Source organism: Macaca thibetana, chromosome 14 (assembly GCF_024542745.1).
Source record: "Macaca thibetana thibetana isolate TM-01 chromosome 14, ASM2454274v1, whole genome shotgun sequence".
NCBI classification, from domain to species: Eukaryota; Metazoa; Chordata; class Mammalia; order Primates; family Cercopithecidae; genus Macaca; species Macaca thibetana.
The window spans coordinates 44,799,837-44,815,967 of NC_065591.1; the positions used below are offsets into that span (position 1 = coordinate 44,799,837).

The 16,131-nt window shown below is 43.5% G+C and overlaps 1 protein-coding gene across 2 annotated transcripts in view; it reads right to left on the minus strand.

Annotated features, from left to right (window-relative positions):
• Nucleotides 1–15,394, minus strand: part of NELL1 (neural EGFL like 1) — a 938,548-nt gene extending 923,154 nt beyond the window's left edge. For both annotated transcript variants that reach the window (XM_050755386.1, XM_050755385.1), the window contains exons 1-2: nt 15,158–15,394; nt 6,772–6,900 (exon numbers count right to left, since the gene is read on the minus strand). In XM_050755386.1, coding sequence (XP_050611343.1) covers nt 6,772–6,900; nt 15,158–15,212 — 184 coding nt within the window. In that variant the 5' untranslated portion in view covers nt 15,213–15,394. The remainder of the gene's footprint in view (nt 1–6,771; nt 6,901–15,157) is intronic.
• Nucleotides 15,395–16,131: the final 737 nt, after the last annotated feature.

Below are 16,131 nucleotides of genomic sequence, written 5' to 3' on the forward strand. Positions count from 1 at the left end.
AAAATCAATCAAAATTGGCCCCGCACTGATACAATTATTAGAATTTTCAACAACATTAAAAGTTATTACAACTGTATTTCATATATTCAAAGAGTTAGGTAGAGACATGCAAGATTTTGTACACAGTCAAACTGAACTTAGAGTTAAAACTACAATATATGAGGTAAAAAATATGCTGAGTGATATTAATGACAGACAATATAGAAGTTTAGTAACCTTGAAGGTATAACAATGGAAATGATCAAAAATTATACACAGAGAGAAAAAGGAATAATAATGTTTTAAAATTTTTTAATTTAATTTTTACATCTTTTTAAAATAATTTTTGTTTTATATTTTGTAGAGATGGGGTCACACTGTATTGCCCCGGCTGGTCTTGAATTCCTGGGCTCAAGCAATCCTCCTGCCTCAACCTCCCAAAGTGTTGGGATTATGGGTGTGAGCCACAGTGCCTGGCCTAAGTAAATATTTTAAATAAATATAACATCAATTAGTTATGGAACAACTTCAAGCAGTCAAATATATACATGTAACTGTAGTCCCTATAGAAGAAAAAAAGAAGGAACAGAAAAAATATTTGAAGACATAACGGTCAAATTTTGCCCAAGTCCAATAGATCTCATATAGCAAGAAACATGACAAAAAACACACCAGGGACATCGTAATAAAATTGCTCAAAATCAGTGATAAAGTCTTAAAAGCAGGGAAAAATAATTGTCTCCAGAGAACAAAAATATGGTAACAACAGACTTCTTTTTAGAAAAAATATAAGTGAAAAGGCATCTTTAAAGAATGGGGACAAAAACCTGTTGACCCAGAATTTATACTTAGCAAAGATATATTTCAAAAATAAAAGCCAAATAAAGACTTTTGCAGACATAGAAAATCTCAAAGAATTTATCACCAGCAGCCCTGCACTATAAGAAATATTAGTGAAGAAAGAAATGTTAAATGTTAAAGTCCTTCAGGCAGGATGAAAATAATATCAGGTGGAAATATAAAGTTACACAAGAGAATGAAGAACACAGAAAACAAACTGCAAGAGTACAGACACAGCTGGGAAAAATAGACACTGGGGACGACTTCGGGTGGGAGAGTGGGAGGCAGTCTGTGGGCTGAAATACTACCTATAGGGAATTATGCTCACCACCTGGGTGATGGGATCGTTTGTATACCAAACCTCAGCAACACGTAATTTACCCATATAACAAATCTGGACAGGTACCCCCTGAACCTAAAACAAAACTTGGGGAAAAAAAGAAACTACATGAGTTAAACATATAATTGATTTTATTATCTAAATCTGTTTAAAAGATAATTGACTCATTAAATAAAAAATAACAATGTAGTCTGGAGTTTATAAACTAAATAGCAAAACAAAGAGTTATAGCTAATAAGCCAACAAAGATAAAACAAAATTGTAAAAAATATTCGATTAATCCAAAAGAAGACAAAGAGGGGAAAGGGAACAAAGAATACATGGAACGGGTAGGAAACAAATAACAAGAAGATAAACTTAAATACAATCATGTCAATAATCACATTAAATGTAAATAAATACCCTGACGAAAAAACACAAATTTATTTTATTGGTTCAAAAAAAAGTTAAGCCCCCAACTATACACTGCCTGTAAGAAAAGCACTTTACATGCTGCAATATGTATAAATCTCAAAATACCCATAATGAGTAAAAGAATCCAGACCAAAAAAGCACATATTGTATGATTCTATTTATATAAAATTCTAGAAAATGCAAATTAGTGTATAGTGACAGAAAGCAGATCAATAGTTGCCTAGAAGTGGAGGTTGGGAGAGGTAGGTGGGAGCAATTATATAAGAAAAAAGGTAAACTTTTTGGGTGATAAGTATGTTCATTTTTCTTGATTGTGATGATAGTTGCACAGGTATATTTGTATATTAAAATTACCAAGTTGTATATTTTGAATACACACAATTTATTATAGTGTAATTATACCTCAATAAACCTGTTTAATTTTTTAATCTAATAATTCTGTACAGAATAATTTGACGAATCTACTTTTTTAACTATAAATTTTATGAAATCAAAATACATATCAGTTACTACAGATTAAAAATTTAGCATGCAAATTGGAATGTGTTTTAAGTGTAAAATATCAATTAATTTTGAAGACTTTTTTTAAAAAAAAGTAAAATATTTTATTAATATATTTTTGTGTTGACCATATGTCTAAATAATATTTTTTACATATTGGGTTAAATAAAATATACAATTAATTTTACCTGTTTCTTTTTACTTTTTTAATGTGGCTCTTACAGATTTTAAAATTAAAGATGGAGCTTACAATACATTTTGATTGAACAGTACAGAACTAGAAAAAGGAAGATTTAATTGTAGTACTCAGGAAACATCATTATGTTCATATTTATGGCCAACAATGCTTAGCCATTCTATGATAGAATAATGGGCCCCAAAAGATATTCGTATTTTAATCCCCAGAACCTGTAACTATGTCATCTTATACAGCAAAAAAAGATTTTGCAGATGTGATTAAATTATGAATCTTGAGAATACTTAGATTATCTGGGTGGTTCCAATATAATCACAAGAGTTCTTATAAGGGAAAATGGAAGACAGAAGGTCAGTATCAGAGAAGACAATATGACGACAGAATCAGAGAGAAGGAAATATGACAACAGAAGTCGACCTTGGACTGATGCAGCCATGAGCCAAGGAATATGGCAATTTCTGGAAGCTGCAACAGGCAATGAACTGAATGAATATTCAGTAGAGCTTCCAGAAAGAACACAGCTCTACTAACACCTTAGTTTTTGTTTTTGTTTTTTTTTTTAGTTATTTATTTTTTATTATTATTATACTTTAAGTTCTAGGGTACATGTGCATAACGTGCAGGTTTGTTACATATGTATACTTGTGCCATGTTGGTGTGCTGCACCCATCAACTCGTCAGCACCCATCAACTCGTCATTTACATCAGGTATAACTCTCAATGCAATCCCTCACCCCTCCCCCCTCCCCATGATAGGCCCCGGTGTGTGATGTCCCCCTTCCCGAGTCCAAGTGATCTCATTGTTCAGTTCCCACCTATGAGTGAGAACATGCCTAACACCTTAGTTTTAAACCCATAAATCTCTTTTTGAATTTATAACCTCTAGAAGTATAATAAATTTCTTTTAAGTCACTACATTTGTAGTAATTTGTTACAGCACCAGTAAGAAACCAATGCAAACTTTAGGTAACTGGAAGTGGGGTGCTGCTGTAACAAATACCTAAAAATGTGGAAGAGGCTTTGGCATTGGGTAATAGGGTAGAGCCTGGAAAATTTTTAATGAGCATGGTAGAAAAGGCCAATTGCCTTCAACAGGGAGTTAAAAATAAATATAGATGTTAAAAGTGGTCCCAGCAAAGGCTTAAAAGGAAATGAGGGACATATTACTGAATGAATACCCAAAGATGGGGGATCCTTGTTACCTGATGCCAGAAAGCTTATCTGCATTTTGTCCTGTAGTTAGGTGGAAAGTAAAATAAACTTGGATATTTAGGTGAGGAGATTTCCAAGCAAAGTGTTGAAGGTACAGTCTGATTTCTTCTTGCTGTTTATGGCAAAATGTGAGAGAAAAGTGAGGGATTGAGAGAAGAGCTGTTAAGCAAAAAGGAGTCAGGACTTGATAATTCAGGGAGTTCTCAGCCTATCCAGATTGCAGAAGACAATAAAAGGAGATACACTATCAGGAAAGCCTGCTCTAGAGCCAAGTTGTGGCTAAACAACTTTTTGATAGTGCCTTGGAAGGATCAAAAGGTCAAAATATTCAATCACCTACAGGCCTCTTTGTAGAGATCAGTATGTGAGTCATGGATTCCCTTCAGTCATCTCAGAAGTAGTTAGGAATAGAGACAGCATTATCCAGGACAGATCTGTGGATAAGCTGCTTGTCTAGTAGACAGGAGACCTTCAAGTTTCTTGACAATATTATACCAACAGAAACCCTGCCAATTTGTACTGAAGAAGACTGAGAGAGGACACCATGAAAGATGTCTGACAAACCCCCAAAACTTTACAGGCAGAAAACAAGCTGATAAAACTACTCAACTGCAAACAAATGCTATTATTCACGAAAAACGAACAATGTCTCAGAGGAATGAGCCACAAGCCAGAAGACAGAGCCAAAACCAAAGAGGATTATTTCTAAGACTTGAACCCAGTGGAGTTTGCACTGCTGATTTTCACAAGAGTCTGGGACCAGTCACTCCTTTCTTCTTTCCATTTCCTTCCTTTGGAACAGAAATATATATAACTGGTATCTTATGTCTATCCTGCCATTGTATTTTGGAAGCAGATTACCTGTTTTTCAGTTTCATAGGACCACAATAGAGAGAAATTTTTTCCCCAAAATGGATTATACCCACTGTCTCTCCCATATCTGATTTAGATTACTTAATGAGAGGTAGAATTTTTCAGCTGAGATTAGGGGAGATTTCAATCTTTGAGTTGTTGCTATGATGGATTAAGACTTTTTGAGGTACTCGGATGGGGTCAATGTATTTTGCATGTGGGACAGACATGAATCTTCTGGATCTAGAGGGCAGACTTTGTGATAAACAAAATAATGGCTCCCCAAAAATGTCCAGGTGTTAATTGACAGAATCTATGATTATGTTACCTTACATGACAGAAGGGATTTGCAGATGTGATTAAGTTACTGGTCTTGAGACGGGGGAGATTATCCTGAATTTTCTACGTGGGCCCAATATAATCACAGGGGATATAAGAGAAAGGCCTTCTTTGTCAAAGTTCCATAAAGAAGTTACTCTTCCCCTTGAAGAAGCTGAAAATTCCTCCCAGTTGTTGTAGCTGGACAGACATCACAGAGACAGTTGCCAAAACAGAGATTACACAGATTAGAGAGTAGAGTTCCAGCTCAGGGGACCTACCTACACTTGTGGAATGAATGAATAGTAGTGACTAAAGCAAGCAGTAAGCTTTTTTATAAGGTACATAGTACAAAAGAAATTTTAATTCCATTCAAAATGTTTATTAATCACCTACTATGCTTCATGCATAATGGTTGGCCCTGAGGATCTAGGAGTATCTAGATTTGCAGGACTCTTGCCTTCTTCAAGCTTACAGACCAGTCAGGTTTCCATAGCAACTTTGTTTACAAAGTGTCAGCAGCCTTGCTCAGATCAAGAAAGGTATGGACTCTCAACAGTGACTGGGCAGATCTCGCACAATGCAAAAACAAAGTAATTCATTCTACTCTTTTAACCATACCCAGCTTACATACTTCACCAGTTCATTAGTAAGGAGCAAGTGAAAATTAGTATGTCCATAGTCTTGTTATATATTACATAATAACTGTAGATTTGCTATATATCATTAACATCTTAAGTTATCTGCACTGTAAATATGTAAATCTCATTCTATTATGTTGGTTCAGCCATGCTAAAATAATCCTTTTATTATCATCATAAAAGGCTCAGTTAAAAGAATCCTGCCAGACATTTTCATAGAGGAATATCCAGGCTGCCTTACTATGGTATCTGGTCAGTTCATTTCCCGGTTTAAACCTCTACAAAGGCCCCACTTCTCTGAGAGTAAAGCACAAAGCCATTAACTGGCCTACAGGCAAGAGTAATACTTAAAACAGGCAACAAAAAGTACATGGCGTCCCACCTATCAAACTGGACACCAGCCATAAATCATCAGTACACCCAAACCCACACACCTCAGCAGAGTATCAGCTCTGCCAACAGGGCCCCATGTAACCTAGTCCCTGTCTACCCCTCCAGACGTTCACCACCCTTCCGCCATGCTTTTGCCTTACCTTTACACATACTATTCCCTCTATTCAGAATGCTCCGAGACCCCACCCCTTCCTATACCAGGCTTTCTATCCATTTTTTAACTATCTGTTGACATATCACTTTGCTGATTTGAATATTTGTGTCTCACCAAAATTCATATTAAAACTTAATTCCCAGTGCATTAGTACTAAGAGGTGGGGCCTTTAGGCAGTGATTAAATTATGAGGTCTTTGCCCTCATGAATGGATTAGTGTCTTTAGAAAGGAAACTAGCTAGTTATTTTTCTGCCTTTCCATCCCTTCCACCATATGAGGACACAGCATTCCACAGGACACAGTAACAAGGCATCATCTTGGAAGCAGACAGAGCCAGCCCCCACGAGGTACCAAATCTGCTGATGCCTTATTCTTGGATTTCACAGCCTCCAAAATTGTGAGAAACACCATGCTTCTAAGAACCACACCATGTTTTCTCTATAAATGCTTGCTGAATGATTTAATGAACTGTAGTCCAGCTTATAGTGGGCAGAACTGAGTAAGTTCTACCCCAAGGAGAACGCAGCCATAAGTTTTCCTCTGTCCTTATGGCCTATCCACTAGATGAAAGATGTAAATATAGGTATAGGTATAAGTACAGGCAAAGGCAATTGATAACAGCTAGAGAAATATCCTGTAACAATAATATGGCTGGTCAATTACTTTCAAGTATTTTATAAATTCATTCCATTTTAGATCCTCACCAAAATCAAGGAAATATTTCACTGCCAAACCAAATATTTCACCATGATCTCTAATGCCTCCCTCCTGCCCTCAGAATAATACCCCCTGCATATCTAAGCACTCAGGACAGCAACACAAGAGAAATAGCAAAGGTGATCTCCAGACAAACACACACCAGATGAGCACCCCCCAGGCAGACCCTCCTCCCCAACCTCTGCCACCATGCAGGAAAGGAGGTGCCTTTACCTTGAAATAAAAATGCTTTGCTGGCATTGTGCATTCCAGACACCTGAGCCACTCCAAGGGTGGTGTTCACAAGGTCAAGCTCGGTGATGATATCCATCTGAAGGTCAGGGTCCATCCCAAAGCCCACCACTGTAAAGGAACAAAGAGTTGTTTGGGCTTAAAATGCAGACTGTTAGTAGCATTACAGAGCAGAGGTTACAGAGTCAGGGAGTGGCAGGTAATACAAGGAAGCCAATGATGAGTGCTTGGAAAGTCTTTGTCTATGGAGGGAAAAGAAAAGCAAATCTTTGCTCCCTTACCCCGCCAATACTGTAGTTTCTTTGTTCCTTCCCCCAATCCTACCCCACATTATAGATTGATAATTTCTTATCCAAAACTCCTGAGGTTAAATATCCAGAATTCAGAAGGTGCCATATGTTAGAAAGGTAATATGGCCTATATACTACATTTTATGTAACATTTTTAGCAAAATCTAACTCAGCACCCCATAATCAAATACAGTATTTCTGAAGCAAAAAGTATGACATACTTCTCTAATTGGCATAAATAAAGATTATAAATAGGTTGATATCAGTTTAGATCAAGTCTTGCCATGAAATGAGTTCAACTCAGGATAGGTTTTGCAGTCAGGTGAGTTATGAAAAAACTGGGTTTCCAAGCTTTATAGAGGTGGTGACTGTGGATACAAGATTGTGGCCCTGATCCACCTGCCTCAGAGACAGATGCAGCAGCAAAATCTGACACCACCACCACCAGTAAACACCTCCACAAAGGGTTCCCTAACTAATCAGGCACAATCACCTGTGCTGAGGAGGAAAAAAGTGGAAAAGGACCCTGTTCCTGTTGAAGAAGGGTGGCAGAGGGACTGCCCAGGAAGGAGAATCCCTGGAATAATGGATATATATTTCCATCCAAGGGGATTCCTGGTTGGAAAGTCAGATACCCTGATAACTCTTTTTAGAGAACCTTAGTGCAGAGAAACACAGCCCTGAGCCTCCTCTTCCCTTGTCTAAGACAAACCCCTAAAGACGCCTCTCACCCAGGGGGTGCTCTGAGGAATGATTCATTCATGATTGCAAAGTGATTTCCAACTATATGTATTAATAAGGCTAGTGATCACTCTAAGGGGCTGTGTTTAAGCCATTCATAAAGGCTGTGTCCATCTACACTCATCATTTCAATCGTGCAATTTTGACTGTGCTGTTGGAAATGTTTTAATCAGCAACAGCTGTCAACTCTCATCTGATGGTAATGCAGTCACTGAGACAAGATTTGGAAGGCTTGCACCCACTGCGTGAATGTTCACTGGGACATCATAAGCTATCACACAACCTCACCTGTCCTCCCACCTCAACCCCTGGTCCTATAGGCTTGCAGAAGGAAATCTACTCTTTCCTTATTCTTTCCCTGTTAGGAAACAGGACCTGCTAGGCTTCTGTCAACAGATGGTCGATCAGGAAGGCCTCTTTAGAGCTGACACCCGTTATTGCCAAGGCAAACAAAATGTCTATTAGCTGCCTTCTCAGTTTCTGTCAGGCTTCCCCTTGTCCCCTGAACTGAAGATTTAAGTTTTCCCCTTCCAGTTGACCCAAAGATGTCTTCCTTCCATTCACTCTGCATTCATTCATCTCAATTTTTTCAACAGGTATTACTGAGTGTGTACTATATAGCACACACATTGCTAGGCACTGGAGATGTGCTCATGGAGCTCGCTTTCCGTGGGTTAGGTGAGGGGAGGGCAAAAAATAAGCCAATTAATAAGATAATCTGAGATGGCAATAAATACCGTGAAGAAAATAAAATAGAGTAACAGGATAGAAAACAACTTGGATGCAGGCCCTACTTTAGAAAGGCGGGTTGGAAAAGGTTCTTTTGAGCTGCAACTTAAATGACTAGAAAAGGCAAGATGGGAGGAAGCTTTCCACATGCAGAGAACGGTACATGCAAATGAGGAACAAACTGGGAGTGTCCCAAGAACAGAAAAAAGGCCAGCATGGCTGAAACTGAATGGGCCAGGGGTAGAGAAGTAGAAAATGAGGCCAACCAGGCACAGTGGCTCACACCTGTAACTCTAACACTTTGGGAGGCTGAGGCAGGAGGATTGTGTGAGCTCAGGAGTTTGAGGCCAGACTGGGCAACATAGGGAGACCATATCTCTACAAAAAGATCAAAAAATTAGCCGGGCGTGGTAGCGTACACCTATGGTCCCAGCTGCTTAGGAGGATCGCTTGCACCCAGAAAGCAGATCCTGCAGCACCGCTGCACTCTAGCCTGGGTGCCAGAGTGAAACTCTGTCTCAAAAAAAAAAAAAAAAAAGAAAGAAAGAAAAGAAAAGAGGCCAAAGAGGGAGAGAGAGAAGGGCCAGATCATATAAGGCCTGTGACCCACAAGGAGCTTGGATGTTATTCTAATTCTGAGATATAATTGGAGGTTTTTAAAGTTTATGTTTAAGGGCAGAAATTAAATTTCGAAGGGCCTCCAAATTGGTGTTTCTTTAGCCAGGAATTTGGAAAGTGGTCTGGGGAATGTGCCTTCACCAGACGCAAGAAGAAGGAAGCACCCCTGTTGCCCAAGTACCTTTCACAGGCCTGGACAGATGGCAGGCAGGCTCTGAACTTAGGACCTGATTAATTATCTAATGAGTTGGTGCATGATCAATACTTTGGGTGCAATGACCTCTGAGCAATAAGCATATCTCGGCATAGTATGAGATGACGGATGACATGCAAGCCAGGGAAACTTTCTAAAAGGACAGTGGTTGACTGAATATTGGCCTCAAATCTTTACCCATCTCATATCCACAGCCTTTACTGTGTGGCTTTGCAGTTCCTTCCACTAGAATGGGAGTAAACCTCACCATCTCTTGACTTTGAGGCCAGCCACATAACTTGTTTTGGCCATTGGGATGTTAGTAACATTATGCAGGCAGAGGTTTGAATACGCTTGCGCAGTGGGGTTTGTTCTCGTCTACTTCCTCATCATGATAAGAACATGTCCCTGCTGGCCCACTGGTCCAAGGAGACCTAGAAGTGTGGAGCAAGCAGCCTACCTGAGTTTGAAACCAAGCCCAGCCAAATGCAGCCTAGATAAGCCAACACCAAACACAATTTACAGATCTGTGAACTAAAATCAATGGTTTGCTTCAAGCTACTGAGTTTTGGGTTATTTGTTATACAAAATTATTATGGCAATATTGACCGATACAGGGACAAAAATTCTTCTACGATGGCATCCTTAAGATGCTCAAATCTTCCAGACTAAGAGCCCTGCAATTAATTGGGCAAGGCTTCAAATCACCCAAACAAACCCTGTAGAACTAGCAGAACACCCCAATGGTGTCCTTGAATCCCCACCCCCAAATGAGAACACAGTGCCCTCAATCCAGAAAGTACCGTGGAACCAACACTAAAGTGAGAGTCAGTTTCAGCCCAGTCTCTTCCCTCTACTAACTCTGTGCCCTTTAAAAAAGCATTCATTTATCAGGCCTCAGTTTCCTCATCCATAAAATAGAAATGTTAATACCTGCCTCCCTGAAGGAATTGCTGAAGCAGAGACTTCAGAACTCTAGTACTCCACATCAGCGATAACACGGGTGGCTTCATATCTTCTGCTATAGGAAATTTCATGTTTTGGGTTACCATGTGTAAAAAGATACTGGTACCTGTTACACCAGACTCATGAGGTCTCAGGGGAAACTATATTCACACTTCAGCAGCTCAATCTGGCACATAAGTGGTGCCCAGCTGGGGGTTGTTTCATCTGTCTTTAATTAAAGACCAATTCTCCAGACCACTGCAGCTCCCTGGTCCTCAACTCCACTGGAATCACACAAAAGGTACAGATAGTCCCTTTCCTCCCAGCCCCTCTCCATACCCAATTGACCTAGAAGGGCCTCTCACCCTGGGTTTGCTTGTAAAATCCATATATGAAATCTATATTCGCTCCCCAACTCCCTGCCCACAACTCAAAAGTGAAGGAGCTCCTCTGGCTTTAAAGATAAATGTATTGCTTTTATTATGAAAACACCTCATAATAAAAAAATTAAAATAAAATAAAATAAAACACCTCATAAAAACAGAGTCAAAAAAGAGAAATCAATTAGGCTTCTGGATACAGTTTTCTCCTCTCCCTTTAATTAGTCCCCACCAGGATGAAAATGCCTCGTGCCCATAGCAGGATGTGTAAAGGATAGCACTTTGCATACTGCCTAGGGAATGAGAAAAGCTATTAATAAGGCAGCATTTACATGGGCTCTCTTGAACCTTATGTAGTGTGAGTGTGGTCTCATAAAAAAAAAAAAATTTTAATGTTTCTGCTTCTTGTCCAAGCATGGAGCTCCTGCCCTTTCCTAGGAAACTCTATCAAAGTTTTCTACTTTGGACATAACGGCCCTACAAATGGCTGAAATTGTGAATTACAATTAAGCAAGATAAAAAGCTCCTGGGGAAGAAATATTTTAAAAACGTGGAAGGCAGCATGTCAATGTCACAGAGGCACTTGAGGCCTGACTCTAGAATTCAGAACCTCTACCCTAACAAAGATACCTGCTCCTCCTCCTGCTGCTGCTGCTGCTATTGGCTGCTCCTCACCCCCACCCAGGGAATGCTCAGGCCCACAGTCCACTCAGTTCACCTTTGGGGTCCCAGACATAGGCTTTCCAGCAAATCTTCCTGGGTCTGGCTGACTTTAAATTTACTCCTGCTCATTGTCCATGGTGGAAGTTGTTTTCCTCTGGACCATGCAGACTAAAATAATGCTAGAATGATGCTCCAGGAGCTCATTTAACCACAGAATTTCACAACCACTTAATCAGGTTTGGGGCCCTGGGCACCTACAAAGGTCCTTAATACCCCAAAAGCAATTTCCTGAAGAATATGCTCTATGCCTGTTCCAAGCTAGCCAATATTTTTTCCCTGATCCTTGGAGGCTGGGGGCTCATGTTCACAGTTCCATTATTCAATTCATAATTAATGATCCACCTGAGAGTTCCTTCCAAAAGAAAATCTCTCAGCCGGGTGCGGTGGCTCACACCTGTAATCTCAGCACTTTGGGAGGCTGAGGCGGGCAGATCACCTGAGGTCAGGAGTTCGAGACCAGCCTGACCAACATAAAGAAACCCCGTCTCTACTAAAAATACAAAATTAGCCAGGCGTGGTGGTGCATGCCTGTAATCCCAGCTACTTGGGGGGCTGAGGCAGGAGAATCACTTGAACCCAGGAGGCAGAGGTTGCGGTGAGCCGAGATCCGGTCGTTGCACTCCAGCCTGGGCAACAAGAGCAAAACTCCAACTCAAAAAAAAAGAAATCTCTCCTTTCCAGCAGGTGGCAGCAAAAGACATTGACTTAGTCAGTAGGGGCTTTGAAGGTGTAGGTACTCCCTTTACCCTCTACCCTGGTGACCAAAACAAACTGGAAAGCAATGAGAATAATTATCGAGTTTTCAATTATTCACACTGCCAAAGCATTTGCGAAAACTCATAGACATAGTGTGTGATTACTGCTGTTATTGTAGCCTTCTAAATTTTCATTATGAGTGATGTACCTGAAAATCTCTGATTTCTCAACCAGAAATAACAAGAACTGGAGAATGGCACCTCCCGTCTTGACTCCACTCTGCACTCTAAAACAAGTTCTCTGAACAAGGCAGATTTAAGCAGCTCCTCGTGATACCTATCATTAGATCTTTTCATATGCAACTGTGTCTGCACTGCAGTCTTTCTTTAATTAAAATGTGCCTGATAATCATCTACTCAGTTCCTTTAAAAGGCGGTGATATCTGAGCAGCTCACTAAGTGAACCACATGTTTATTTCATCTAGGACTGTTAACAGCCCAGACAACAATTGTCCCACTTGACAAAGAAACTTTCCATGCAGCTGTTTGGATGCTGATAAACTAATCACCAGCCAGCCTTTGTTACCTAAGAGGTGGATGGATGGTGTGGTAATGGTGATTCCTGCACAAAATCAGAGGGCTGCCCCCAGAAAGCTACTGCTTATACCCTCTCAAACTACAAGATATTTTAAGTGTACAAATTGAGAGGTAATTCCCCCCATCTCTCTGATTCTTCTGATAATGTGTGAAGAAATATGTGGCCTCTAGTGTTCAAATAGTGCCAAGGGGCATTGAAAACCCAAGCTCCCTAGGCAACAGTCACAATCAATGGGTCAGATTCTTCCATGCTTCCCTGCCTTTGCTCAATCTGTTCCCTCTGCCAAAAATGCCTTACCACTTTGTCCACCTGGAAAACTCCCTACAAAGCCTTGAAGGCACAACTCTCAAATCCCTGACCACCACTCCTCCCTAGAATTAATTCAAACTGTCCCTCCTCCATATTTCCTTAATACAAACTTATACTCCTACCTCTTCACCACCCCCCATCAATCTGTAAAATTAAAATGCCTGCCAGTTCCTATCTAGATTCTCAGCTAAGCTGTAAGTTCCTAGAAGTCAAGGACTAAGTCATTTCCTCTTTGCATAAGAAATACTGGCACCCAGCAAGACATCGTTTGTTGAATGAATAAATACATGAATGAATTTTTCCCTACAACCAAATTTTTACATGATTTAAAGGGGATTGGAAGTGGAAAGAGGGAAAATACCTGCTCTTAAAGATCCCCTCCACAAGCAATGAACCCTGAAACACCTTGCATTCCGTGATAAGGGTACTTTGGCGACTTTTCAAAAGAATAATGAGAACAAAGGATTTAGGCATATTCCGTAGTGATGTGCACTTAGGGAGGTGAACTGACTAAGGGGTTGCCCCCTCCCTCTCAAGCTTCTCCCTGTCTGCGGTTCCTCTGCAAGATGTCCACCAGCACTCTCGCGCTCAGAGCAGGTAGCCCACGCTCTGCACTAGTCTTCCCTGTCCTGATCTTCCTGGGGTGCGCGCACTCCTTCAGCGTTTTCTGGTTTCAAAAGACTAACTCGTTCTGATGGGCCTGAACTCAAGAAGTAACTATTCTAAGCTAGACTGAGCCTTGGCGTCTCCGCAGCCTGGGAAGCTCGGAACTTCCCAGGTAAGGAACGGAATGGGAGGTTTCTTTTGTCCCTGGAGAAATCCATACTCAACACTCTTAACCAGACGAAAGCCGCTGCCTGCTTAGTCCTGGGGAAGTGGGAAGGGTCCTCTGAAAGCTCCTAGACGCTAGATCTTCTGGCGGGCTAATTGCCAAAGAGGGGCGCCTGGGCGCAAGCGGAGGGAACTTTTGAGCCAACCAAAGGCAGACGCCCCCTCAGCCCTCTCCAGGTGAACTTGCTCTTTGGCCTGGAGAGAAGGCCACGCCTATAGAGAAGGAAATACGGTGGTAAATCGGGGAGAATAAAGGCAGAGGGAATGACCACACAGATTCTAGGGTACAAAGTCGGCAGCGCGTACGGAGGGATGGCTGGGTAGGATTGCAAACCTCCGACACTCCCCCTAGTTGACAGGCCCTATTTTTGCCCATTTCCTACCACATCTCACCCCACCTCACCTCACCCCAGTCTCCGCGCATCTACTACTAGCTCTTTGAAGAAGGCGGCTGCAAGCCAGTCTCCAAACCCCAGAGGACTTTCGGGCAAGGAAGCCGGTGGAAGCAGAAGGAAGAAGATGCGCTGAGAGTCCTCACAACAGCGTCTCCGGAGGCAGAACGAAGTGGGGACTTCAGACAATCATGCACCATCCTTGCTCCTCCTCCCCACCCCGAACCCTGCGATTATGGCAAGAGAAAACTGGTTTGAGCTTGAGAAAATCTCCCCGGATTGTCTCCACAGGTCTATTTCCCTTAGATAATTGTTCGCCCAACCCTTGGGAGCAAAGCGGGGCGGAGGAGAATACTCCTGGAGTTCTCCTGGGTAGTCAGAAAGGGACAGGAGGAGATCGCAGGATCCCAGGGTTCTCCCGCAGTTCTCTCCCCTCGCCGCACCGCGCCCTCCTGGGCCCCGGCCGCACCCGCCAGCCGGAAGCGCTCCCTCCGCGGGTGCGACTCCCGCAGCCACCCCTTCCCAGCCTGGCGGGGGTCGGCGAGAGCGGTTTCCACAGCACCTTTCAAGTTCGGGAACACGCGGCACGCGGGCCCGCCCTGCTGCGGGTTTCGACTCCCTGGCAGGGGAGGGAAAGCTGGTTACTAGCCGCCCGAGGGTGCGTCCGCTCGGCCGCGCCCCTCACTCCTGCGCCCCAGAGGCCGGGTCCCCTGAGAACAGGCACTCAACGGGGACATCTTCAAGCCCGTGAGTCCCTCTTCTCACCCTGTCACTCCCAGCAGGGCAAAGAGATCCCAGGAACCGATCCACACTACCGCCGTTCCCCAGACCAGCGTAGAGCTCGGCTCCAGGTCTCCCCACGCCACTGTGGGCTATGGGCACCCCCGTTTCCCGGATCCCTCTAACCGCCACCGTCATGCTTACCTGTCCTGGCAGTGCACACACAGAACCACACAACTAAAATCACATCCACCGGCATCGCTCCCGAGGGTCCCCGCCTAGCAGGGCGCACCGAAGCTAGGTGGAAACAAATGAGCCTGGATCCTGAGGCGCGCCTGGCTTGGAGCCGCCAAACTTGCTAGCGGGCGGCGGGGGAGGTGGCTAGGCAGCGCCTGTGCTGCGCTCGGGGATGCGCCGGGGAAGGCAGCCCCGGCCGCCCCGCCCCCAGCCCGCCCCTCACCACGGGCGGCGGCGGCGGCGTGGGGCTCGGGGCCCGGCCCCCGCTGCAGCTGCGTTCGCCTGGGAGCCGGGGCAGGAGCGAGGGGCTTGGCTACTGTGGCTTGTTGCGCTCCCCACTGGGGGACGATTCCGTTCGCCTTCTTCGCCCCCGGAACTGCGAGGATCTGGACTGCAGGCGCCGCAGCCGCTACCACCCGGAGCACCCAAGTCGGAGTCCCGGGACTCGCGGCCGAAACCAGAAAGCGGGAGGCGCACGGCGCCCCCACGGCTTCACGCGCTCCAGCCCCGCCGAGCCGCCGTCGCCAATGTTGCCGCCTCTGCTTCCGCACCGCGGTGGGGGCTGCAGAAGTTGCCACAGTTCATCCCCGCCGAGTCGAAAAGCCGCTGTGTCCTAGCGGGTGGGTATTTTTCCTCCGGGGAACCCAGACCGAGGCGGCGCCACCGAGCGCCCACGGACCCCCTCGGAAAACAATTACTCGGGATTCGCTCTATCAGCTGGGTAGGGAGAGACCTGAGTGAGATGATGGCTGAGTTCCCGCTCACCGCCTGTACCTTCTGTCTCCTCTCTCCTGGTGAACCCCTATGACTGAGTACTCTCTTTGTGGGTGCAGGAAGAGGGCGCTGAGGTGGGGGTGCAGAAAAGGGGTCCTCGAGGCAGAGCGAGCTGTGGTTGGGGTTTGGGAAGTCTGTTTGCAAACCTTCTCGTTCTGCAGGGCAGA